Raw genomic sequence first — 27,280 nt, 5'->3', positions numbered from 1 at the left:
GGTTACATGTGACTGTAGGCTGGAGCACACCACGTGCTAAAATTCAAAGTGGTGGGGAGACATGAATCATTTCTGTGTCTCAGCACAAGGAGACTGTGAAAGAAGGTTGCTTTATTCCTCCATAAGATACACATAACTTAATAGGGTGTGCATCCCTGTGGACTTCACACAGATCATGATGCACTAAGGTAGGAGTTACCCTGTCCCAGCCACCCTTTCTGCCCATCCAGCTGGCCAGTCTTCTCTGTTACTGCAAATATTAGTTGAACACAGGCATGTGGGGCTGGGAACAGACCTTAGCTCCTCTGCATGCTGTCTGTGCCAGGGTGTAAGCCCCCTGTGGCCCAGAAGCTAAATAGCTGAGTAAGGACTGGTAAGAGCCATAGGGATATAGGAGACACTAGATGAGGGACAGGGATATCATAAAGCACCTTAAAGGGGCTTTTGAACCAGAACTAGCATGTCTTTAAATGGTAACATCATCAAAAGACCTTGGATGTGCTCATGACTATCTGTGCAAATGTGCGCATAGATAACACTTGAAATAGCTTTCCTTGTGGTCAGACTCATGGAGATCTTACATCCAACATACAGACATTTAAGAGGTTAAACGTGATGTAATGTACAGACTGAGGATCAGCTGTTGAAGTGACAGAAACAGAGAGGCTCCTGAGAGGCCAGAGGACCACTATCAATCACGTCAGCCCCGCTGAAGTCCATGCAGCCTTGCTGCTTTACAGAAGCTGAGGATCTGGCCTTGCCAGGGCAAACTAAAGGTGTACTGTGAAAACAGATGCTAATAGTAACTTCATTTGGCAGCTCAGGGCAAGAGCCTTGTCCCTGGGCATCGCCTCTATATTAATTTGATCATTTCCATATCTCCATGGGAAAAATCCTGCTCAGATACAATTGTCTCTTTGTGAGACAATCCTGGCCAAGATGCCACAAGGTGACCATGGCAGATAACCTTCCATAAACCTGGAGACTTAAAACAAGCCAATGACCTATTATATAGCCATAAATATAAATTTAACGAAGGCAGTACTTATTCATTAGGCAGAAGTCAAGAAATGACTCCCAAGTCCTTCAAAGAAAGTAGATCCGTTAATGTCACTTTCCAAATCCTCTGCCTGATGCCAAAAACCAGGTATGATTTCCCAAGTCAGCATGAAATACCAGTGCTTTAAAATTAACACCAGAAAGCTTTCTTACTACTGATATATCTCTAGATTGAAATCCAACTTTTAAAAGGGGCATTCAGCTAGTGTTAGGCCCAACATTTAGCTTTTGTCAGAGAATGAAAGGATGGAGGTGGCAGAATGAAGCACGTTGTTAAAAATAAATAAAATCCATTTAAGCGGTGTTCTATAAAGAATCCCTCCTGTGAGATGCCAGTAACCCGGCTACAGTGTCTGGCCAAGACGAGCTGTTATATGGGCGCCCCAGGTGAAAATGGTTGTAGAAGACAGAGGGCTGGAGTCTGTTGTGATGGTCAGGGGTGTAAATCAGGAGGAGCTACGCTGAAGCCAGTGGAGGTGGTGAGGAAAAAGGATGATGGTTATTGCCTGAGCCATCAAAAGGGGGCCCTCCATCCTCCTCAGTGGGGTATGGGACAGTGTCCTTGTCCCAGCTCGGGGTAAAAGAAAGTGAAGGAAGTCTGCTCTCTGAAATCAGAGGGGCCCAGTGCTTCTGAGAGACAAAAAACAGGGTCTGGCACATTTTGGGCCCCTAAGACACCCTGGGATTACACTTTGGTGGAAGGAGTCAGCAAACCTTGCACCGATATGATATCCTCTTCACCCCCTGCTTCTGATTGCCTATGCATTTCCTGACAGACATGCTTTATTCCATCTATTTCACTCCATATTGCAGCGCTGTTCCCTGCACGGGTCTACAAGAACGTGTTATCACCCAGATCCACAGCTTTGTGTTCTGCCCCATCTATTCATTCCTCTCACTGTCACGGAGGTATTTTACACCTCTCCCAGGAGCTGCAGCTTGGCCACTATCACCTCTGGAAGGGTGGATGGGAGAGGAGGATGATTAAAGAGAGGCAGAGCTGTTCAGTCAGTGGGGGGGAAATAAAATAATGATAGCAAAAAAAAAAAAAAAATCTATGTGAAGGCCAGGATTAAAATAAATAAATAAATAACTGAGTGGGAGGGCTCTCTTCACCTTCTCCTTAAATCCAATTTAAATCACTCTTTACAGCCCTAATCTATATCCATAATTATATCATTTTGTACAACAAGCTTGTGAGAGGTCTTAAGAAATTTATGTAGATTAAAATTCATGGGTGCCATAGTACAGATTCCATATTATTAAGATTGATTAGGACAGCTGATGCTGTGATTAAAGAAGCCAGCGTTTACTGTTGTAATTAATTAGGTATTCAGACACAACAATAACTGCAATAACAGAAAGAATGTGCTGATCCGGCAGAAAACAGAGACTGATCCTGTGTTTTATAGTCTCCTTTCACCATTTAGGGTCTGGACACCACTCGGTCAAAGACATGTTGTTCCCCTGTCCCTTCCCCTGCACACCAAAGAAGCCAAGAAATCCAGGGCATTTGTGCCTTCTGCTCCATCCTGTTGGATGGAAAAGCTCTTTTGGTAGGATCCCCAGGTGTTGTAGATGCTTGGTTGGGACAACAAACGGGCCTACTATAAAATTCATGTAGCTCATCCCTGGAAATGAGGATTCTCTCTATCATTTTCTTAATAGTCCCACCTCCAAGCCCCATCCCTAATCAGGCCCCTGCTGAGATGGGTGCTGTGCAAACACATGACAGGAGTCGTGTCTGGCAATGAATAGTTTCCAGTGGACAAAGCAAGAAAGACACAGAAGCCTCAGAAACGCAGGAGAGCTGGAGGTGGCTGGCCAAGGTGACATACTAATACAACGGCAGTCAGGACCAGACTTCCCTCCCTTTGCCTAAGGCCATAAACACCTAAGTCAGGGTTTTAAAAGCTTTTAAGGCACTTAACTCTGTATTTTTGGGGAGCTTAGTTTAAGTCACCTTTGAAAATGAAGCTCAAGGTCTTAACTCACTTAGGTGCCGCTGAAAACATCAGCACAGAGCCTGATTTGTATTTACACCTTCTTCCAGATCAGAGGAGAAAACACTTTGGCTCTGGAAAGGCTCCCACAACTGCCTTAAACAACCTCATTTATTATGGCTGCAGCATGATTGTTGGAAGTACATGGCATCATTAAAGTAGCTTAGACTACAATTGAAGATGGCAACTTGTTATTATATTTTTAATGAGTACATTCCTTCACTTATTTATTTTACCAGTAAAGTGTGGTTTATGGCACGTGGCAGATTGTTACAAATGGGTCAAATAAATGCTTCCTAGTCATAATGATGGTTCAGGTGCTCACTCTTGCAGTTTTGGAACTGCTGATACAAAATATGAACAGGAAAGCTCTCACCCAGAGATTTAGGATGGACAAACACAACACAGACAAAGATTTCCCGTAGTAAGTAACTTAGCCTCGGGGCCGCTGAGCCAGGTACATTTCTAGGGTATGATGTATGTCTGGACCAGATGCTGTGGGTCTTGGTTTTCATCCTGGACCTTCTACAGTTGCAGGCAGGTCACTCTTTTTCTGTTCTGCTGATTCACCTCCTCTCTAAACTTTTCTTGTCTGACATCTTTCAGGACTGAAATGTCAGGGTGGGCACTGGGGTGGGAGAAGTCAGTCCCTTTCTCTGCCTGCAAAAGTGAAGCCCTGATCTTGCCCGATGCTACTGGATGGTGTCTGTCACGATCAGGACTGATCCTGGACTGACTGGTCCAGAGCAGCAGCCTGCCCATCAGCAGCGCTGCTAGCTAATTGACAAGCTAATAGTAAGGCTGTCATATTAGCATGCCGGCAACTCCTCTCCTACAAAATTAGCTTGGATAATGATAATAATTACAGATGGAGTTTGAATCCTGTCTCTGCTGGCAATGGGTGAAATTGGTTACTGCCTGATAGCTCTTTGTTGAGCCAAGGAAAATGAATTGATGGTCTCAGTTCAGTTCCTAAGACATGAGTTTCTACAGCACAGGAATTCACCCATGGGGGACACCTTTACTGCCAATCTCAGCGGTGGGTTGGAAATGTGGGCATAAAGGCTTGGCTGCCCATTCGTACTGACAGCTAGTCCTCACCGGGGAGGATGGGACCCCAAGTAGGGTATGAAATGGATCTTGCTGTCTTGCTAGCCCAGATGTACCCACAGTGTAACCAAAGGGGAGTGGGGGGACCTTTGCTGTGTCTGCAGAGAGGAGAGACAGAGCTAGTCCTGGCAGTGGTGGGCAGTCTGAAACAGAACCACTGTGTGCCTGAGAACAGTAAATGAGATGACACGTTTTTAATGTATTATGAGCAACTGAGGGAACTTTGCTTTTGTTTTCCTCAGCAACATAAGCCCAGACCAAATGCACTGAAGAACTCAGCATCCTGGAAAGCATTCCCCATCTAAGGCTCCATAAAGCTGCCACACCACTGGATCTGTCCCTGGCTCTGCTCAAGCTGGACATCCCTTGGCCCAGGAGGAGTAAGTTTGTTTGGGAGCTGTTGGATGCTATGGGGTGTATTTCCACTTCTTCCTGGGCACATCACTGCGCAGAAGACCACAGAGCAGTCCTCACTCTTTTCTGAGGGCTCTGCTCTGTGCCTCCTTCCAGTTCCCTCATTTCACTGATCCTTTGACAGCCAATCCCTTCTTTCTCTTGTTTGCTGCCCTTTGCTCTCCCCATTTTCTCATCTCTCCCTGCCCTTCTTTTCCCAAGGAGGTTTTATTTTTGGAGCGAACATTTTGTCCAGTCCCTCACAATGCAATCCAGTAGGGCAGGACTTGTTACCAGAGAGCAGAGTGCTGATGGTGTGAGACACAGCAGGAACCAGTGCAGATGGTGCCCGCTGTTACTGTACATCACACACTGTTACAAGAGAGGCACTGGGCTCCGGGTGGCTAAGAAGCTTTGGCAGAAGAGCGCAATCCCTGTTAGTATGGCTAATGTGGAAATGGCAAACGCTTTTGCACTGCTACAAAGTGACTCACAAGATCACGGCACAACAGATTATGTTCTTTGTCCCCACTATATGTTGTGACACATTGCCATGTTCAATAGCTTTGCAAGCTGAAAGACTAAAGGGCAGGCATTAATACACAAAAAGGTCAGATCTCCAAAGGGGCTCAGACTAGTGGTAGGGGAAATACTTAATCCCTTGTTATTCTGTCCATGCCAAAAAGCACACTGTAAGGCATTATGTACTGGCTGAGCTTGGAGAAGGTGAAAGCATGGCTTGCAAAGAGTATGCCTGCAAGTAATGGTTTTCTAGTGTTACTGCATGGATGCATAGCCTGGCCAGAACCACAGAAAAAGCTAATACCCGCAGGGACTGGGGCTGTGATCAGAGACCTGGTGAGTAGGGATGTTCGACCTACTCTTGCCTTTGCCCCAAAGCCATGGATGGTTCAGTAGCCTGACTCAAATGATACCGTGTGTGTCCCTGCTCCAGACAAAGGGAATCCTAAAAAAAAAGCACAGGAGAAGACAGAAAAAAAGAGTGAAACTACAGAGTAAATACAATTACATGATATGGACCTGTTTTTATAGTGCAAAGACTGTGGAGTTCTAGAGTCCTTTAGATGAAGCATCAAAAGTATTATAGCTAGACACAAAGGTGGACGTGTAGACGAACTGCACAATTAATGGGATTTATTTGGGTCTGAATGATGTGGATGTCATGCCTCTACAGATTTTGATTGTCCTGTTTTGCTGTTTTCAGGCAACAAAGAACATTCTGCTACAGGATATAATGGTGTGAACCCACATTTGAGTTTTTTGTGGAATATTAAAGTGTATCTGAGAGCAAAATTCAGGCTTTAAACAATATATGGCAAGTCATAATCGTAGCAAGACTATGATTATGTACATAATGCTGCAGCACTCTTAGCCACTTTCAGAATGAGAGATACGCCATAAAAGAAAGTTGTTTGGAAGATGCTGACTTTGGATGGGGACTGGCATGTTCTTTTCTTCTCTATAATGTTAGTGCAATTGCATGCTCAGCTTTAATATTTTATTTCTATCCTCGCATTTAGAAATGCAGACATGCAGAACCACAAGGCAGTGCCAGTAATAAATGTTACAGAGGGAAGTGCGAAAAATCCCATAATGAACAATGATGGAATAAGCTGCCCAGCGATGAAAATTTCTTTCTAACCCCAAGCAATTAGTGGCTGGCTTATATCATAAAGCATGAAGGTTTGTGTCCTTTCTACATTTTTATCCAGTCTAATATGGCTGTGGATATTCTCATTACCCATATAAATGTCTAATCCTTTTTTTTTATGCTGCTAAGCTCCAGGCCTCAATAAAGCCTGTGGCGAGGAGTAAAGTTTTGGAGAGTGCATAAATGCTCATGAGAAGGAAGAGAATAAGACAGAGCAAACACATGATGTGTCCTACACCCAAACTGCTACAAAGGGGCTTGCTTTCAGGGTTTCATTGCTAGTGGGGACAAGCAGAAGTAAAATGAGAGGTGAGGGTTTGGCCTGCCACTGTTCCCTTTATACCTCTGCTATAACTTAAGACGTCACTAAGTTATGGGGAAGCTGGGCACCGAGAAATACCAATATATTGCTGAAGACACACCAAGATAAATCCAAACTTTACACAAAGCAGACTATTTGGATGTCAGCTTTACTGCCAGAAAGGAGCCTCTCTGCCTGCAGCAAAGTGAAGCAAGAATGACTGTCACCTTTCAGTGTGTTAGGTTGTTGGTGTTTGTGCAGGGACTCACTGTGAATTGCTGGCTGAGCAAGTCTCTCCAAAACTCAGAGAGAATCAGATTAAGGCCATTGACTTTTATATAAATAAGAACGGAATATGCAACTGAAAGCTTTCTTTAATTATGGGGGTAGCTGGAGACAGTAACAAAGCTCAAGTCATTAAGATTCACCCAGAAAGAACGTCTTTTCTCCGATATCTGCAGTAATGGATGATGGAAGATTAGCTAAAAGGAGCTAGATAAACCAGAAGAAAAGATGGATATAGAAATGGATGAGTAAACAGAGAGATGATAGACTGGCAAACAGGTAGATGCTTAGATAGATGGATAGTTGAACAGATGGCTATAATTATATAACCTTAAAGGCAGGGTTCTTTCTTGGTGCTGTGGTTGAGCTCACTGAGCGTACTAAGGGCTCCCTGCAATCTTCTGATGCCTCCATAAGCCTCCAAGAGCTCCCCATCCCTCTAAGCTGCTACAAACGTATATACATGCCAAACTTTTAGCACAGTAAGCCCCTTGATTTCAATTGTGCTTAAAGTTGAACTCATGGCTAAATGTTTAGAAAGTGTATGTGTGCAGGATGGTAATTATTTTTCAATACTCTTGGTATTTCTGGGCTTTCCTTTGCTGCATTCACAGGGTGGCTTTTTTTCAGTGACATTGTCTGAACTGTAACTAGGTAAGACTTTTGTGTTTCTATGTTATGTGATATTTTTCCTTGTAGCTCATGAAGTCCCCTGTGATGTTGAATCTTCTGAGTTTTCAGGACTGGCTGAGATAGAAAGAATTTTTTTTCTTAGGGGTTTTGTGGGCTTTTTGGCTGGAGCATCTGACTCAGTGTTTGATTTCCTAACAGGCTAGATCAATCTATGAGTGCCCCAGGGTAAAATACTCCTTTGCCATCTGGTGGCTAGGAACAATTAGTAACATTTACCTAAATTTGTATTGTTATGATTGTATTATTAGTATGTGTACAGCAATGGTAAGGAATGTCTTCTTAGCAGAAGTACAGCTTGGAGGAGAGGGCTATCTCAAATCTTGAGGATTCTGAAAAAATGTAGGTGCCCATTAAGGACTTGCAAACTGAGTTCTTGGTGATTACAGCCTCAAAGTGTCCATATATTTGTAAGTACAGCTATAGAGGCAAGTATGTATCCTTTAACATCCTGCATTCATCCCTGACTGCCAGGGCTTGCAAAATCAATCCTACAGTGCTGGCATCTTTTGAGCTAGTCACAGTCTCCATCCCAGCAGCAGTTCTCTGGTGGTGTGCCACAAAACGGTGAAGCTGCACCTCACTAAAGAAGCTTCAGTCTCCAGACCTGGTAAGGCAACAGGATTTGGATGCAGTGAGCATTTTGGAGACAAATACCTGCTGCCTGCACGCATGGTCTGAGGCATGGAGCAGTTTAGGTCAGCAGCCGTGTGGACCCTCTGGACTTGTCCTCCCAGAGCCATATGGCTGCAAGGGAATCCCATCAGGAGATACCAATGGTGGGTGCTAGGAGATGCAAACAGGCTTAGCACAGCTCCTTCAAGGCTAGCCAGCAGCAAGACCCTTGGGAGTACTGCTAGGAGATGTGCCAGCGTGAACTGGTCAGGCCTCAGTTCAAATTTTAGTTAAAGCAAAACATGCTGGGTGTCCTGATTGTATTCACCAGACAAGTCATCCAGCAGATGAGCACACAGTTCTTCAGCATAAAAATTCTCCACTTCCAACACGACCTTGATGTCTATCACCTAGATTTAACTGTATAACAACTAGCTGGGTAAGACCTAACTACACCAATGCTAGAGTGAGCCCTGATGGTGTGGTGTAGAGTCCTTCTGAGCTAGCTCATGCTAGACAAAGTCTGTGGATGTGGACAATCTCCCTAAGATGGAAGGAGCAGGTTGTGGGCACAGCATTGGTCTGGCTTACCTGGGTAAGGGTGGATGCCATTAGCAAACACGGCTTCTGCAGCGGGCTGCCCATTAGCCTGCGGCGGGAGGCCAGTGAAACCATTCACCCCAATTGGAGATGGGATGCTAGGCACAGCTGGTGCAGTTATGCCAGGAGGCGTGCTTCCACCTGCAAGTGGGGAGGACACAAAATTAGAGCTGGTGAGTACTGGAAGCAATAACTACACGGAGAAAACTGCTGACACAACAGCTGTGACCAGCACACAGAAACCTTCTGATAATCCAAGAAATGAAAAATCTCCCAAGCTGTTGTGCAAAGAAAGGGATTGCTTGCCATTGCTCCTCTGTTTGGAAAGCACTTAAGAAAGTCTTGCAAAACTTTCTTCAACAGAATGAAGCTTTTGCTTGGTGATCATGGTCTCTAGTCCAGATCCACGGCTAACGTCAAACAATAGAAAACTATAGAAATATCATATCATCCTTCCTCCTCAGCTTTCTCCCTGGAGTGTTACCTGTTTAAATTGCTCAATAAGCAGACGTTTCTTTCCTAGATATCATTTAGTACCAGAAGCAGTTCTCAGTCCCACCTTTTTACAGCAGTTCCTCTCAGTTTCTCTTTGGAGATGTCAGCTTTGTGGGCGTATCGATTTCCAGGACTACTCTGTCTGCATTTTCTCATGAATACACATTTCATGTACAAACTCATTCTGAACTTTCTCAGCACCAGAGATCCTTAAAATGTTTGGCAAGTTGATCTGTAGCCCAAAGGCAGACAGTGATATTTTTTTCTTAGTGTCACTGTTTGGTCCAAACTTGACTTCGTAGAGTTTTAGCAGAGATCTCTCACTCAACAGGGGCAAAATTTGGGCTAGGTTTTTTTCTTTCATGGAATCATACTCCTCCCCTTCTTCCCAGATGCATCCTGTGGGGGACTGTAATTCTGTTATTTTGGAAGAACAATTTAGTCTTTATGTTTTGGGTGGGATCCTGTCACCCACTGGTAGAGAATTCTTAAATTTCTGAGGGGAGAATTAAATCCCCCTGCTACTTCATTGTCTGCTCCTATGTATGCTTAAAATGACTGGGCAGTCTGTGCTTCTTACAACTTATTCAGGATGCTTTTGGGGACCAAAAATGAGTTTTCAATAAGTGTGAAATTGTATTTTTCTCTTGCTAGCTGTGAGTAGGAAGTTAAACTACCTTATCTTCAGCAATATCTTTCTGTGTCACGGTATACTACTGATTGAAAGCACCATTTTTGCAGTAATCTCTTTTTTAAACCAATTGCAGAAGTTTTCTTCAACATAGCAGCATTCCATGAAGGGTTAGTCCAATAAAACACTTTAACGACTGCTTAAATCTGTGTTGGTGCTTTAAGAAAGCCAGTACAGATGCATGAGATATTTTAATATGTTCTGATTCGAGTAGCCCAAAAAGCAAGCAATATTTCAGCTCTTTTCTTATACCCTGAGCAGACAAGCTGCTGTTTCCCGTTTGCTTATTTAAATGGTGTTGGCCTTTAAAAATGTCCTCTGTGGAGGTACAGGGAGCCAGCAGTGGCAACTGAAGTCCAAAGGCAATGCTCTTAGCATATGCCATCAGCTTGCAAATCACAAATGCTAGTTAAAATTTCAGTTGCTTTTCTGGATCTCTCCTTTATTTGCATAGACAGTGTAAGTAATTTTTTCTAAAATCGCAGCAAGGGATTTGTGGTTGCTATTTTGTGCATGTCTAAGGAAGTTTAGACATATTCATTGCAATTCTTTAATTTTCTTCTTATAAAGAACCCCCCTGGAGAGGTCAGATTTGTAGCTGGAGTAAAACTGGCATAATGCCACTGCACAGAACAAATGGCCGTGGTGCCTGCCAGTTGTGGATTTCACCCCTGGTTTGAGATCTCTTGCTGCAGCTACACCACGTGCAGACTTTCAACATGGAGGGAGGGAGGGAGGGAGAAGAGAAGGAAGGAAAGAAGCCTAAATGAAATTTCATTTCTACCCCCTCTGTGCAGTTAACAGAGTGGCAGACCCGCTGCAGACCCACTTTTCACCCAGATTATACCAATGATGGGATAAATGCAAAACTTGAACCAAACTTTCAGAGATGTCAATTTAATTGCCTCGCAATTACAGACTGTTGTGTGAGATAAACCTGACTCTTCATGGGGAACCATCAAAATGCCAGCAAATAACGTAAAATTTTTATGGTCTGAATTATCCACTGGGACTGCCTACTGCACTCCATTGACTGCAGGAAAGCCAGGTGACTAGTTTAAACTAGATGTCTAACTTTTGTATGGTTAAAGCCAGGTGAGATGGATCCTGTCTCTAGTCTGTTAGATTTGCCTGGATCCAAAACTCTTTAAGTTCCTAGGTCCCATGGGAACCCCTGAACCTGAATGAACTCATGGCCATGTCCCAAGGAACCCATTCTCCTGGAGGTGGGATGCACAGAAAACCAGCTGGATTAGGAGGTCTGAAGATACCAGTATAGAGGCACTGTGCTCAGCCAATACCTCCAAAGCCTCTAGGACTTCTGGGTTACCAGTGTCCTTTTTCTAGCACATTTTTTCTTTTGCTTAGGAAAGATCAAAACACTTCTTTTTTTAAAAAATGTTCCAAAACCTTTTTCTAATGCCTGTTTTTCAGAGAACTTTGAAATGTTTCATTTTCATTCCAAGCCAGAACAAAGATATGCTTCAATGACTGGAAATCCTGCTATGAAGCAGAGTGATCATTTTCCATTTGGCTTTCTGAATGCTAACAAAAGCCAGCAGGAGAATTCACGTTAGGCTTCAGATATCTCCTGGCTACTCAGAAATTCCTGCCAGTATTGTAGGTTTGCTTGCTCAGACATTATATGAAACATTTTCTATGCATCTTATCACAACCTTTGTGAGTGTTGTAGTAATACAAGGAGTCATTTCAAAGTCTAAACATTTCACCCAAGGAATAATTGTCAATGGACATTTCCACAACCCATTACAGAGTTTTTTCATGAAGGAAGCTACCCATTCAAGGTAAATCTGCAATAATGCCAAAGTGTATAGTCTCCATGATTGAAAATATGTCTTGAGGAGCGTGCAAAATCTGCCACCATGAAAGAGATCAAGGAAACATCTAAACCACCATTTTATTTTCAATAATGACCAGTCATGGGTGCTCTGGAAAGCGTGTAAAAAACCGTGAGCTTTCCCCTCCTGTATTATGACAGTAAGAGTTTAACAGTCCCCAAAAGGCACCAGGCACACCAGAAGAGGAGCAGAGCTTACACCAAAGAAGGACCGGGATATTTTTCATGTGCTGGATATCATGGTAGGCACAGAATTTGGCTGTTGTACTGGTATTTACATGCCTGTGTCACAGAACTCGCTCATTCTTAAGACTTATTTATATGCAAAAGAGCTTGTGCTCTTTTGTGGTGGGGCCATCATGCCTAGATTCAGCTTTCCATGCCCTGAAAACATTTGAATTCCAGGCAGTCTTTGTTTGACGTTCTCTCTGCTCCCACTAACACAAAACAAATCTAGCTAATGCAAATATGATAATCTTTCCAGCAGCGGGTTTAAAGGGTGCACATATAATTAAGCCACTTTTCTATTTGGATTTGCAGTAGCTCCATCAACTTGTTGTTTATACATTTATCATTTCGTAAACATATATTTCAAAATGTGTGGTATAAGATTTTTGAGTCAAGCATTTTTCCTTGGGTCTCCGTAAGTTCACATGGAATGAGATCTGTCTTTCTCTCCCTTCCCGCCCTCCCCATACTCTGATATAAGCAAAGGAAAAGATACGTATCTGATCCAGTAGCTGCTGACTTTGTTCCCAGCTACAGATTGCAAATAGATGCTAAGCTGTGTGTGAATGGGGAGGTTTTCTTTGGCAGACAGGTTAGCCAAACTCAGTTCATTAAGAATGGCCCCCAAGCCTGCACTGCTGCGGTGCCTTATCTCCCTGCCATCCAGTGTTTCTCAGCCATGAGGCATCTTTCCTGGTTGCTTTGTCAGATGGCCCTTTCCTGCTCCAGGGCTCGTGCAGACCTCTTCATGTTTGGCAGTGAAGCTGCCCCTTTCCTCTCTCACTGCTTTGCTCTGGAGTCCCAGATCGTGCTCTGCCCAGCGCTACCTGTACCACAGCTGGCTCAGGTGTAGCTCACTCCTCCCATGTCTCACCCCAAACCTTTGTCAAGCTGGTCCGCTCCAGGCCAGCTTGATGCTTCAACGTTCACACAAGGGCATCGGTATGCCATGTCTTTCTGAACACAGTCCCATCCCCCGTGCCTCTCATAGGAACAACCTGCATCACCCCAGGGACCCTTTTATCCCAACCTGTCCCTTATAAATGGTCCTCTGAAGATGTACCTTTGAGTCCTCTGCTCCCCTACCAGAGTCAGTGATATATTGCAAAGCTCTCCAAATTCTCACTTCTTTCCTCTCATGGTTCAGCCCCACTTTCCCTTCTGCCCTACTTCCCCACTGTTAGGTCACGTGCCACTCCATGACTACCAGCCCTGTTGGTTCCTTGACTTGTTCCTGCCCAAATTATTTCCTTGTGCTTCAAGCCCCAGGAAAACCAGTCCTGTTTCCATCTCAGCTTAATTCTCTGCCCACTGAATCATATACTGCAGCTCCTAGCATGGGCTTCTTGTGACACCTCACAGTGTAGCCAGATCCTGGCAGCCCTTCACTGACTACCTGTCTCTGCTCCAGCAGCCAAAAACCCTCTCACCAAACACTTGCATTCCAGGTAGCACCAGAGGTCTTCCCTGAGTACCTCCTGTCCTATTTCACAGTAGGGGAAAGGCTTATGTGTCCCAAAAGACATAGCTCATCTTGTTAACGATATTACATCTCACCACAAACTTCATTTTGTTTGTCTTTGGACCAGCCTGGCTGTGACAGCATCAGTACTGACTCCTTGGACATCTATATGCACCACCAATAAACCAGTGTAGGTCACTGGGGAATGTTTTGTGCCATTTGGAGGGTGCTCAGAGCTAAAGGAAAGTTGTGTAAGGGATAAGGCTGAGAGGGAAGGGTCATGGCTGAAAGCCCTTTCCAGTGCCTTCCCTGCCAGCACCCTTCCTCCTCCCCAACAAGCCCATTGCGTCCTGGTTCTGGTGGGTCTCAACCCTGTTGCTCTACTCTTCCACCAGTGAGTGCCACTCAGCAAGGGGCACAGCTAGCCCAACAGCCCACTGCTGGCGAGCCGTTTCACTTTGCCCTTACAACTATTTAACGATACAGAAGCTGACCTGCAGCTGGCCGCAGCCCTGGAAGAGGCGGTAACAGCCTTTCTCTGCCCCTTTCCTCCTCATAGAATCATAGAATCATTAAGGTTGGAAAAGACCTCTAAGATCATCAAGTCCAACCGTCAACCCAACACCACCATGTCCACTAAACCATGTCCCTCTCCCAGACCACAAAAGGATCTGGTCGGCTCCACTCCCCACTGTCTGATGGCCTTCACCAACAAGACCAACATTTCAGTAAACACCCACTGGGGGAGAACCTGTCAGCTAACATATCCTGCCAGGTCTCCTCTGGGATTTGGCCAGATTTTCCTGCCCTTTGCCCTTTCCAACCCTCGGCCCCTTACCTGAGGTTGGTGTCATGGGGGCGGCTGCCAGGCCGTTCATGTTCAGAGCCGCCATCTGCTGCATCTGGGCCGCGGCAAAGGCTGCCATGGGGTTCAGGTAGCCACCCTGCGCCACCGAAGCCATGATTGCGGCTTGCTGCTGCATCAGCTGGAACAAAGAGAGCAGGGAAAAAATATCATGCGGTCACCAGAAGGGCAGCCCATGGCACTGGCACCAGGATGGGGACCCGGTGAGGGTGTGAGGTATTCCTCTGTTTTGAGATGTCAGCCCGCCATGCCTGTGGTACCCTCCAGCCCTGGCCTTCCTTGTCGCTACAGGGGCCGGAGGCAAAATGCATCTTTGCATCTTGGGGTCTTTTTGGTCCCCGCTCCCATGATGTGTTCCCCATTGTGGAGGACTCCCATGAGTTGGACTCAGCCCTCTGACTCCCCGGCCCTTCCCTGATGAGAAAGGCAGAGAGAAGACTTTATACATTCCTGAGCGAAGAGGTTTCATGGTTTATGATGGTTGTAGCAAAGCTCTGGGAAAGCACTGCTGGCTGCTGATGGGAGACCAGTGTATGTGGAGTGGTGGGGAGAGGGGATCCCCTCTCCAGAGCAGCAAGCTTAGCTAGTTCTCTGGGGATAACTTGATTTGTTTCATTTGTTAGTGACAAAAATAATTTTTTCTTATGCTGTTGGGAGGCCTCTGGTGGGCACTGAGCAAAACCATGACCAAATCTTCTAACCAGATTACAGCACCTATTTCCAACACAAGCAAGCAGAGACTCCTGGAAGAGCTATACAAGAGAAGGGAGCTCCCCTACTTTAGCAAGATTAATACTGTGTAGTGGGAAAAACCCTTCCCTGTGGTTTTGATCTGGGATGACTTCCTTGATTTTATTTTTTTTCCAGAAAGTGATCAAAATGCTGCTTCCTTTAGGACACCTACAAAAGGCAGAAATGAGGAACCTGGGCTAGTTTTTCAGGCATTTGGGGGTAAAAATTTTGGAGCAGAAGGATAATGAATGGTTATGCATGCTGGAAATGCTTCTTACATTAAAACCAGACTTCGCTATCATTATTTTACACTCTGAACTTAGCACACAGTTGTTGCAGTTCATGTGTACAGTGTGGCTGCAGTGGGCTTGTAAAATGCTCCTGGTGTGAAGGAGAAGGCAGCTTGGATGAAGCTGCCTCTTGTCCCCTTCCGTGGAGCTGTACGAAGAGCCAGATGAGGTATGTCTGAGTCCGTATCCAACCCCCACTAGTGACCAGTGGTGGATGCCTAGAGAAAGTGTGGGGGAAAGAGGTTGAACAGAGAATGAAAACTCACTCTGTTCATTCCCCAGCCTCTGGTAATGCATGACTTGATGATTATAGTGGAGAAGGAAACTGTTTTTCTGTAGTGATTTTAGAAGTGACTCATGTCTTTGCTGTCTCCAGAATTGGAGTACTTCTGTTTTGCTGCTCTCTGTGATTTCACTCTCTCCCATCAGGAAATCACCCTCTGATGCTGTTGTTTAAGCACATGGGACATGCTTCGCAGCATTAAACAGACCTCAAAAGTCATAGCAAGGAACAGACCGTTCCCTACTCTTCGGTTTAATATTGAAATATTGGCTAAATTAGCTGTTCATACATATACACACTGAAACAAATCCTTGAAATCACTGCGCTCATTCAAATGCTGAAACTTTCCTTGTCACCATCTGTGAAGAGACCAAAGTAGAGGATGCTCTGCCACTGACCTGCTGTATAACCGTGCACAAGTTGTGTAAACTTGTCTTGGTTTCTCCAGCAATAAAATGGGACACAGGATACCTGCCTCCCCATGTAGGAGCGCCTTCAGATCTACAGATGAGAAGTGCTGTACTAGAGCTGAGTACTATTACTTTTTGTAGCCTAATGCAGATTGGTGGCAAGGTGGTGGCTTTCCCTTTGATTGTTAATTACCCTTTTTATTATACCCTGCATAAGACACTTTCACATTTTAATTAGTGGTAACCTGTTCTTTGTAATTACTGATGGAGTGATTAGACAATCTTTTCTATTATAGCACAATGCTGATTCCCCTTTAAGGACTACATTTGTTTCTAGGAATTGTTTGAGTTTATTCCCCAGAGAAGGAACTGAGCAGGTGATTTTAGTAAGTATGCCAATGAAGTGAATGAGGAAGTGGGAATCCATCCATCTTTATCATTGGATTGGCTCCAGCGCTGGGTGTGCTGACCCATATCTCATTTTCGGTGCTGGTTATTTTCACCTGGTGACAGCTGAGGGTATAACCCGCCGGTTGCAGAAATGATGGCCAAGATCTGTGTCTGTAGGATCTGTTTAGTGCTGCTGATCAAAGTAGCATCTCTGAGATGGATGCAGTTGCAAAGGCTGGGACAGTCCCAGTCTGGCCTTTGCTGACTTTTCTGTGTGTTTCTCCAAAGCTGACCAGAGCTGCATGAACAAACACACCTCAAAACATGGAGTGACATATGGCTGGTCATGTGTGTGCTGTGGTCAGTCTGGCTGGCAGATAACAGCCTGGTATTTGTACCAGAGACCTTCTAGGGCAGGCAGAGGACTATGTTTTTGGCATTTCCCATTTTCAGATTCAGTAAAGTAAATACAGATAGGGTTTCCTCTGAGCTGGTCACCTATTATGGTGGACTTGAAAATAGACAGAGGAGTCTAGGCCAAGATTCATCTCTTCCTTCTGTACCCGAATGCCTCTGGGCAGATGAATTGCAGCTTTGTTTCTCCCTATTGACTGTATGTGGAGTCCCAGGTGATCAGTTCAGCTGCACGTACCAACACAGCCAGACGAAATCATTCCCACCCCTTACCTGCCCCTTGGTGGATATTTTTGGACCTTGGTTCCCAACTATTTAAAAGAAAAGTGTTAATCCTTTTTTCATTTGTGTTTCACCTGTGCTGCAAGAGAAACAGGGGTCTATCTAAAAGATACCGCGTTGCCAATGGTAGTACAAATGATTGTGCCTCTCCAAAGACAATCTTCCTTTTACACTCAGCAGAGCTAGGCAATCACTTGTGACATTATTTATGACTTATGCAACTTCTTCTCCTGCTTATGGATGTCTCTAAGCTGTTCAGAGTTAACTTCACAATGGCAGGTGTCCTCCTGGTTTGCAAACCAGGTAACCTGAGTTTGCGGCTTCTTGTGTATTCAGAGGAGTTATAAATTTGCACTGGAAGATGCATGTTTGTAGAACATACCTTGGCTACATGCATGCTTCTTTTAGCAGTGTAATATAATTCATGCAATCCTGTCACAGACCTTCAGAAAGAAGGTCTCTCTCCTTATGAGAAGAACTAGATAATCCTAATCTGCTGATTAGTGCTGAAGGTGCAGGGTTTGCAGCCTAAAGCCTGGTGGGTTTCAGTGAAACAGTTGCTTAAAACTGGCCATACTCCCACAGAGACTGAATTAGGAGCTTGAGGAGTAAAGAGGTTAAATTTAGCTTAGGGTTAAAAAGCTAATGCAGTAAAAATAAGGCCCTAACCTGTGATTTGGGAAACTAGGTTCAGTTGCTTCTGCTACAGCAGGCATCCTGCAGGGAGCTGGCTGTATGCTCAGTGCTCTGGGGATACCCGAGATGCCCTGGAGACCTGGAAACCCCCCTGGCATGGTGAAATGAGCTGGAGCCCTGTACCTCATGACCCAGAGGACATACACCTCACTGCAGCCTTCAGAGCCAGCCCGTGGTTTAAACTGTGGTCTCCTCCAGAGCTGGAAGGAGTATAGCATCCCATACCTGAACATAGTCACGTACTCCAGCTAACTGGCTTTGCTTCCTTGGCTGGAGAAGGGACCCCAACCATTCCCAACCATGTCTGGACATCTCAACCCTTGGCAACACTCCTGCCACCCTTCTGCTGTTACATTTCCCTTTCATGCCCTTCCCTTTCTGGTTGGAGCTGCTCAGGGGTAAAGGTTAAGGGGAAAGGGGGGGGGGGGGTGTCCTTCCCACCCCAGAGGCTGACGGTCACAGCCCAGCTGAGTGCAGTGGCATTGTGGGGGTGGGAAGACGGTCACCTTGAAAGAAGCTGACAGCACAGACCTACCTCCTTCCCCCAGGGTGGCTCCAGAGAAATTTACAAAAGGAGGGCAAGTCCTGTAAGGGTCACCAGTCTCCCTTATAAAACCTCTGGGGCATTCCCAAGTGAGCTCAAATAAAAGTCACTCCACTCCTTCCCCAGCTCCCCCTGAAGACAAATGTGCCATCCACTCTCCTTTCACTTTGAAAGAGGCCCACTGTATGGTCCCAGTTAATAAAGCTGCAGAAAGTGAGGCAGTGACCCCACCAGAGGCAAATCAATAGCAGCAGGGCCCCTGGGTATTGTGTACTTTAAAATATGCCATTTGAAATGCAGATTTTCCCTGCCTGGGCTGGGGCCACAGAGCACTAATCAGAATGGCAGCAGCCTTATTATCTCAGACTGATTCAAGGGGACGGAGAGGAGCTTTTCCCTTCCTCAGCTGAAAGGATGTATTTCCTTTTGCTTCTCTTACTTCCTTGGCATGACCTTTGCCTCAGCATTTAGAGGTTTTTCCTGTCTGATTTTATAGATTTGTTCCCTCTTTCCTCCAACCTGGCCTTTACTATTGGTCAAATATTTATCTTCTGAGGAGACCAGGAGACGCTACAAAACTGGTTCATGCCCATGGACAGCACCTCAAGAGCTATGAGCCTGCAATACCCACCCCAAGGCTTGAGAACTGATGAGGTCATCCAAAGCATGGGGACGGGAGGTAGCAATGGCTGGTCAACAGAGAGAGATGAGAGGATTCGTCTCACACATCCTTTTGCTACCTCAAATTGAGGAGGCTAAACTTCAGCCAGCTCTGTCACCAATGGATGGATAGGTACCTCCACAGGCTTATCCATCCTTTCCTAGCATGGGAGATTAAGACAAAAACCAGCAAAGGATGCAGTTTTGCAACACAGCTGAACCAAAGCAAGAGCTCGCCGATGCACATCTCCCCCTCCACGTCCTGCCGCTACCTTTGCACCAGGATAGATGCACACCTGACGCTGCCAAGCACCCGCTCAGGAACAACACCAGCAAAGAGTTAACCACACAACACAGAAACATGGTTCTTACTGCTGGTTTTCCTCCCAGAATTGTCTCCCTGTGTGGTCACTGTCAGTCTAGTGCTGTGGGGTGAGAACATGTGGCCAGAGGTGGGGTTGGGAATGGGATGGCTGCCTCTGGCATCAGGTGGCTGTTAGATAGCAACTGCACTCAATGAAAGGAAATATTATCCTTTTCTTACAGGAGGAACAGATGCATGGAGAGATGAAATGATTTACTCAAAGCCAAAAACTCCTGCTAGAAATAGGACAAGGATGCTACAGCCTGCCTTCCCCAGCCCCCAACGGAAATACATGTGGAACTGAAGAAGGGGAAGAGCAGAGAGAAGGATTATTTCTGATGTGCTCTTTTTGAAATAGCATGATCATTGCCCTTGGAGAAAGCTTACTCTGAACGATCTGATGACCTTCTCATTTTTTTCAGTATTATTTTCTATTCTTGTCTCTGAATCACATGGCATTTTGTTTGACTTCTCATATTTTTCATTCAGTAATAATAATAAAAGTAATAGCAGCATCCCATGCTTCTGACCTCCAACAATCTATACAAACACTTAGCTAATTAATCCTCATGGTATCCCTGTGATAGAAAGAGGTAAGCAAAATGATCAATCAAGCAGTAAGAGGACTCATATTTGGTAAAATCACAGAATTGACAAATTCACGTCTGTTTTACCTAACTGGCCATTGGGAAATAAACCCAAAAATATCTCCCAAGCCTTTAAACAAACAGGAGTTATTCTGAAAAAAAAATCAGAGTGGTCCTTCAGACATTTTTAATGTCTTCTTGGAAACAGAAATTTCTGCTTTGAAAATTAAATTTAATTAAGTTTTAAAAAAATAAACAAATGTGCCACACCTGGATTCACGTGTCTTAGTGCCTTTCTGAAGCCTGATACACAATGGTTTGGATTTCTAACTTCCTGAGAACTGTGAAAAAACCCCAAAACCTAAAAAAGAAAATATATGTATAGAGCCCAAATCTGAGTGTTCATTATTTCTGAATTACCAAGGAGCTGACAATCAGAAATACAGTATTAGCCCTGCTACAAAGTACCATGACTTCAAAATAGCTTCCTCTTCTGGAATGGATCAGAACAAGTGATTTGCATAACAGGTAGTATTTACCAAATATACTGTCCCATTTTGGTCATTTAAATATAATAACTATTATATGCAGAAGATAGATAGTCTACGTTCAGTAAATTTTCCCTGATTTCATAAGGCTAGCTGAATTTTTTTAAGTATCTTTCCAAAATAATTTTGCAGTATGAATTGAATAAATATTGGAAGAAGAAATTCTTCCCTTCAGGCCCTACCTCAGATCGTTTAGCAGAAATATCCTTTCATCTCCACAGGAGCTGGGACAGGGAGCCAGAGGGGGGAACCTAGGCTTTTATGGTCAGCATGGTAGTCACTGCTGCCCTAACTTCCCAAGGTGACCACTTCTGATGATGACTGACGTCTATGCTGTGCTGGATGTTCCAAGATTTGTTGTAGTTATTGTCTACAGTTCAGGAGCTGCAGCCATTTGTACTTTTTCAGAGTGAGGGGAGTTGGGATTTACTGAAGGGAAAGGATTTGCTCCAGGCCAGAGAGCAAATGTTACTGTTGCCTATGTTGCCCCTGTCCCCATCTGTCCATTTTTACTCACTAACTCTATGCCTGTCCCCTGCTGCAGGATGCAATCAGTTCCATGGCTGGAATTTGGCCAGGAGACCGTTGCTAACACTTCCACCCCATTTTTTATGCAAACTTGATTTATGACTTTGATCTTATTTTAAATAATTTAAAAATTAAATAATTTATACAGTGTCGGTCACTTTCCAAGGCTCCTTCCTTTGTTCTTGCTCTGCTCTTCTGCATTTTCCCATCTTCCCAACCCTATCCGGACTGTGCATGTTTCCTTTTCTGCATGGTTTGGCAGCAGTGACATGAGACAGCCGCTAACTACTTGCCACTTTCTTTATAGAAAGAAGACCTGCAGGAACTTTTGCCACGGTTGCTTATTTGCGCCAGGGCTATTCTACCACCATTCATATTCTGGTTTGATTTTTACTGCTCATGACTTCGGGCTTGGCCACCCCACTGCTTACCAGGGTCTAAGAAGGTGTGCTGTGCTGCTCTGGGCTGGAGTGTGTCCCTGCAGGTTCGTTCTCCACTGGCAGCAAATCAAAGGTGGTGCCACCTAGCATCAGCTTCCTTTTCTCCAGGCTGAGTTCAGACCTATACCTCAAGCTGGCTTTAACTAAGACTGTGGAAACAGCTATCAATACCCAGCTGATGTGGATCCACAGTATGATGTGGATCAACCAGCCATGAAACCTGACTTGCCAAGCTTGAGGTGCATACAAAAGAGCTGAGGTGGGTCTGATGTGTCTTTCTGTGTCACTGAAACAGCACACAGGGTTAGTGCCAAGCTTTGTCTGGTCTGCTTGCAGGTGGTACATGAAGAAGGGAGGCAAAAAACACACACAGAGGAGAACCTCCTTTGCTTCCTGACTTTTTTGCCTCTGGAGCTGAGGCCATATGGCTGCTGAACCCAAGGACTTGTTGCTCAGCCTATGTGAGGCCATTGCTGCTATGTGTTACCATCATACCCCTGTGTGAAAACCCATGGAGAGACAGCACAAGAGAGAGCCGTGTCTCTGAGGGAGAAGGGAAAATAAATAAATCGGATCATCAGTTTTATTTGTACATGGGGGAATGAGACCAGGGGGGCAAATGATTCACCCAAGGTTGCACAAGTTGGTGGTGGCAGTGGCATCAGCTGTCACCACTGTCCTGCTTTTGCATTTTCACTGTTTCACCTTCCCTCCTCTTGACTTGCCTTAGCTCTTCAACTTCAGTTTGGGCTGAATAAAACTGCCCCCCCCCCTTTCCCTCTCCCCCTATTGATCCCTCTGTCTCCTACTGGCATTTACGAGGTGCCAATCACCCCGATATCTCAGAGCCAGCAGTCCGAGGTGGATTAATCCAGTCCGAGGGAGAGGGAACGTCACACAGCCTTGCCGCTCCCTTCCTTCCCTTTTGTGTGAGACTGAGATGAAGCAGATAGGGAGAGACACAGATAGGGAGGCTGACTGAGAGACAGCATCAGAGCATGCTCTGGGTGTACAGGCGCCACGCAGAAATGTGATCCCATCATTTAGACAGCTCTGAAGTCCCCAGGGTAATTGGTGTCACCAGCTTGTCATATCCAATGGGTCAAGATCTAAAACTTATTCTTTCCCCCTTATTAGCATATTTACCAGAAGAAAAAAGAGGATGGGTCCAATTCTGCTTTCACAGAAATCAATAGGAAAAATATTCATTGGTTTCAAGTGGAGCAGGAGCAGACCCAGGAATTGTTTTCATTCCTCCTTCAGCCATAAATCCTCACTCAAGCACCTACCCTCATAATGTCCTGTATTACCTGGTGAGAAACAGAGGGGGGGAACTTTTGTGGTGTAAAGGTGCAGACTGCATCCTCTTTTATATCAGTATAAACCTAGGCTGGCAATTAGAAGAATTACTCTAGATTAAAAATGATGGGAGAAGAGTTTTTGGACCAGAGCATCAGGACAGTGGTGTCTTTACCACCTCCCCAGCTGCCTGATCAATGCCTGTAGCGTAACACTGGAGCCACATCTGGAGCCTGACAACCTCTGCAGATGTTTGTCCCCAGCTGCCCATGGGTTGCCTCCTGTTAATTCCTGTGGTACATGGGGTCACAGATGCTGCATCTGCCTACAAGGCTGCTGGCCACTGACCTGGGCTCAGCTGTGATTTACTGTCTCTTTTCCTCTTCCTGCACCCTTCCGTGGTAATGAAGACAGTTAAACACAGCCAGACTGGGGAGGGGACAGCTCTTCTATCATGTGAGGAGGGGAGCAGGGGACAAAGGAAGAGGCAAAGAGTGTCTTTGACTGGGAATAAAAATGAAGAGGGCAAAATGGAAGGAAAAATGGAATTTGTCTAGTGGGGACAGAATAAAAAAAGTCCAGAATAGCACCAGAGGGTGCAGCTGGGAGGAGAGGGGGAACTTCTGTGGAGCAATACAGCACATCCTCATGACTCTACATGGCTCATGAAAGGGGTAGGCTGGGTTTTACCAAATGTTTAATGGCACGCAGTGGAGGACAGAAATTTCTAGGCCCTCAAGTTAAAAAAAGAACATGTGGATGTGATGGGAAATCCATGGTGCCAAGCATGAGAAGGAAATAGACAGGGAAGAAAGCAGAGCCTTGCAGTCAATGTGCTGGAGGAAGTATGGGTGCACTGGAGTGTGATTCCAGAGTTGAATCCGTATTACTTAAGGCAAAGCATTCGGTCTCTCTCATTCAGGAAGATGTTACTCAGGAAAATCACAGAATCGTAGAATCATAGAATAGTTTGGGTTGGAAGGGACCTCTAAAGGTCATCTAGTCCAACCCCCCTGCCATGGGCAGGGACATCTTCCACTAGATCAGGTTGCTCAGAGCCCCGTCCAACCTGACCTGGAATGTGTCCAGGGATGGGGCATCCACCACCTCTCTGCACAACCTGTTCCAGCGCTTCACCACCCTCAGCGTAAAAAATTTCTTCCTTGTATCTACTCTAAATCTACCCCCCTTTAGTTCAAAGCCATTCCCCCTTGTCCTGTCGCAACAGGCCCTGCTAGAAAGTTTGCCACCATCTTTTTTATAAGCCCCCTTTAAGTACTGACAGGTTGCAAGAAGGTCTCCCCAAAGCCTTCTCTTCTCTAGGTCAAACAAACCCAACTCTCTCAGCCTTTCTTCATAGGAGAGGTGTTCCATCCCCCTGATCATTTTTGTGACCCTCCTCTGGACCCGATCCAACAGGTCTGTGTCTTTCTTATGCTGAGGGCTCCAGAGCTGGATGCAGTACTCCAGGTGGGGTCTCAGCAGAGCAGAGTAGAGGGGCAGAATCCCCTCCCTTGACCTGCTGGCCACGCTTCTTTTGATGCAGCCCTGGATACGATTGGCCTTCTGGGCTGTGAGCGCACATTGCTGGCTCATGTCCAGCTTTTCATCCACCAGCACCCCCAAGTCCTTCTCGGCAGGGCTGCTCTCAATCCCTTCATCCCCCAGCCTGGATTGATACTGGGGGTTGCCCTGACCCAGGTGCAGGACCTTGCACTTGGCCTTGTTAAACCTCATGAGGTTCACACAGGCCCACTTCTCAAGCTTGTCCAGGTCCCTCTGGATGGCATCCCGTCCCTCTGGCGTGTCAACCGCACCACTCAGCTTGGTGTCCTCTGCAAACTTGCTGAGAGTGCACTCGATCCCACTGTCTGTGTCATTAATGAAGATATTAAATAGTACCAGTCCCAATACAGACCCCTGCGGGACACCACTTGTCACCGATCTCCATCTGGACATTGAGCCGTTGACCACTACCCTCTGGATGTGGCCATCTAACCAATTCCTCACCCACCGGACAGTCCACCCATCAAATCCATCTCTCTCCAGTTTAGAGAGAAGGATGTTGTGGGGGACCATGTCAAAGGCCTTACAGAGGTCCAGACAGACGACATCTGTAGCCCTTCCCGTGTCCACTGATGTAGTCACTGCCTCACAGAAGGCCACTAGGTTGGTCAGGCAGGACTTGTCCTTGGTGAAGCCATGCTGGCTGTCTTGAACCACCTCCCTGTCCTCCATGTGCCTGAGCATAGCTTCCAGGAGGATCTGTTCCATGATCTTCCCAGGCACAGAGGTGAGACTGACTGGCCTGTAGTTCCCCAGGTCTCCCTTTCAAAAAAAAACCCTTTTTAAAAATGGGGGTTATGTTTCCCCTTTTCCAGTCAGTGGGAACTTCACCGCACTGCCACGGCTTCTCAAATACAATGGAGAGTGGCTTAGCAACTTCATCCACCAGTTCCTTCAGGACTGACAGATGGATCTCATCAGGTCCCATGGACTTGTGCACCTTCAGGTGCCTTAGATGGTCTCGAACCTGATGTTCTCCCACACTGGGCGGCTCTTCATTCTCCCAGTCCCTGCCTTTGCCTTCTGCAGCTTGGGCGGTGAGGCCTGAGCACTTGCCGGTGAAGACCAAGGCAAAAAAGTCATTGAGTACCTCCGCCTTCTCCGTGTCCTGGCTAACCAGGTCTCCCATGTCATTCCAGAGAGGGCCCACATTTTCCCCTATCTTCCTTTTATCCCCGATGCACCTATAGAATCTTCTCTTGTTGCCCTTGATCTCCCTGGCCAGATTTAATTCTCTCAGGGCTTTAGCTTTTCTAACCTGATCCCTGGCTGCTTGGACAATTTCTCTGTATTCCTGTACATGTATATATGTATAAAATGGGATTAATGGTACTTCCATCCTGTACACAAATCTAGCACAGAGTACAAGAGGGCCACGTATTACCACCAAATGGATGAAGCACCTAGATGCACTGTCACTGCCTGCAAATGTTCCTGTTTCATCTGCTCCAGAGAAGGCAGCCAAAGTCACCTGGCAGTATTACGTCTGCCTGCTGCAGGGATCTCCTCTACCTTCCTCTGAAATATCTGGCAGAGACCAAGCTACCTGAACCTGATCTTACCTTGCAGGTCCTTGTTAATTATAGCCTAAGGAAAGGTAGTTTTGCCAGAGGCATCCATTTCAGGGCTTCGTCAGGAGCCCAGCTCCCTGTACAGTCACACTCTCTTGGGGCCCAGGGTCCAGGTTTGGTATGTAAGTAAGATACCTGAAGTTAGACAGTGCAACACTGCTTTAAATAGCTGCTGCATTTTCCCAGTGTGCTTAAATCATACTGTTTTGGGGAGCCAGGGTTGTATGTGTGCATATGCCTGTTTGTCCATTTTAGTATTATCTAGCATGCTTTCACGAATCTAAAAGCACTTCTGTCAACAGCTGTTGTTTCATCCTGTGGTGACTCCAAAGGTACCCACAATGATGCACGGTGCAGCAGGGGCCTGGCCGAATGGAGCAGAGAGCCATCTCCCCCATTCAGCTCAGCCTTCATGACCTGGTAACAGAGGAGGGCCAGAAAGGTATTTGTGCCCTCACAAACCTTTGGCACCAGATGGTGCTGATATGGGACAGAGAACTAAGATAAGCTGAATTCAGGTCTATTTTATCCAAATCCTCAAAGGCTAGTCGTGTTTGGATTTGACAGCAATTGCTTAGGCCCCATAGGAAGTGTCTTGCATGGGTGCACACATGATCACGGTTTGGTTACTTGCTAGAAGCAGGTATTGCACCTCTGAAGCTTGCCTGGGAGATGCCCTCACCTACCCCAGGGTGGCATAGCTCAGGTTGCTCCCATTGTGTAACTGATTTAATGGAGAAATCACTGGTTCCTCCTCTGCTCTTGTCATTTGTTCCTCTGTTCACATGTGCTTTTGTGTCATTCTAGGTGCTATCCCTGTTCCCGTGAACATGCATGAAGTCAGTGGCTATACTTACTGCCTGTGCATAGGCGCCATACGCTCCAAACTGGATGGCCATGGGGTTGAACATGCCCATTTGTCCTGCCATTTGCTGCATGCGTCTCATTGTACGCTCCTTGTCTGTATCTGCAAACTTCACCACCAGGCTTGAAGAGGCTCCCTGCAGGACAGGAAACAAAAGGAAATACATGAGGGCAATAGCCAGGTACACACTGGCTCATGCAATCCATACATCTAACACTGATTTGGTAGCATGGGATCCAGCTGATGCTGATTTATCCCATGCAACCTCTCAAGCCTTTTGAATTGGACATTTGCAAGAGGCTGAGAGCATCAGGAAGGAAGGAAAGCACCCTGGAGGGTGAATGACTGAGGCCAGCAGCCCAGTTCCTAGTTTCCTCCAAAATTCAAACTTCCAGGCTGTCACTAATGTTCTCTTTGCAAAAGTTGTTGCCTTATTCTTTCAACATATAGAAAACCTTTTGGCCCAGCAGGTTGTCCTCATCAG

At 45.7% G+C, this 27,280-nt stretch overlaps 1 protein-coding gene across 14 annotated transcripts in view; it reads right to left on the bottom strand.

Moving 5' to 3' along the window:
• Positions 1-27,280, bottom strand: part of LOC143172364 (CUGBP Elav-like family member 4) — a 719,169-nt gene that overhangs the window by 61,023 nt on the left and 630,866 nt on the right. For all 14 annotated transcript variants that reach the window (XR_012997334.1, XR_012997335.1, XM_076361730.1 and 11 more), the window contains exons 6-8: positions 26,789-26,932; positions 14,301-14,448; positions 8,720-8,869 (exon numbers count right to left, since the gene is read on the bottom strand). Coding sequence is in view for 12 of the 14 variants with exons in the window: in XM_076361730.1 (XP_076217845.1) it covers positions 8,720-8,869; positions 14,301-14,448; positions 26,789-26,932 (442 nt within the window). In the remaining 2 variants the exon portion in view is untranslated. The remainder of the gene's footprint in view (positions 1-8,719; positions 8,870-14,300; positions 14,449-26,788; positions 26,933-27,280) is intronic.

The sequence above is a fragment of the Aptenodytes patagonicus genome, chromosome Z, assembly GCF_965638725.1.
Source record: "Aptenodytes patagonicus chromosome Z, bAptPat1.pri.cur, whole genome shotgun sequence".
Classification (NCBI taxonomy): domain Eukaryota; kingdom Metazoa; phylum Chordata; class Aves; order Sphenisciformes; family Spheniscidae; genus Aptenodytes; species Aptenodytes patagonicus.
This window is presented reverse-complemented; position numbering and strand designations above follow the sequence as displayed.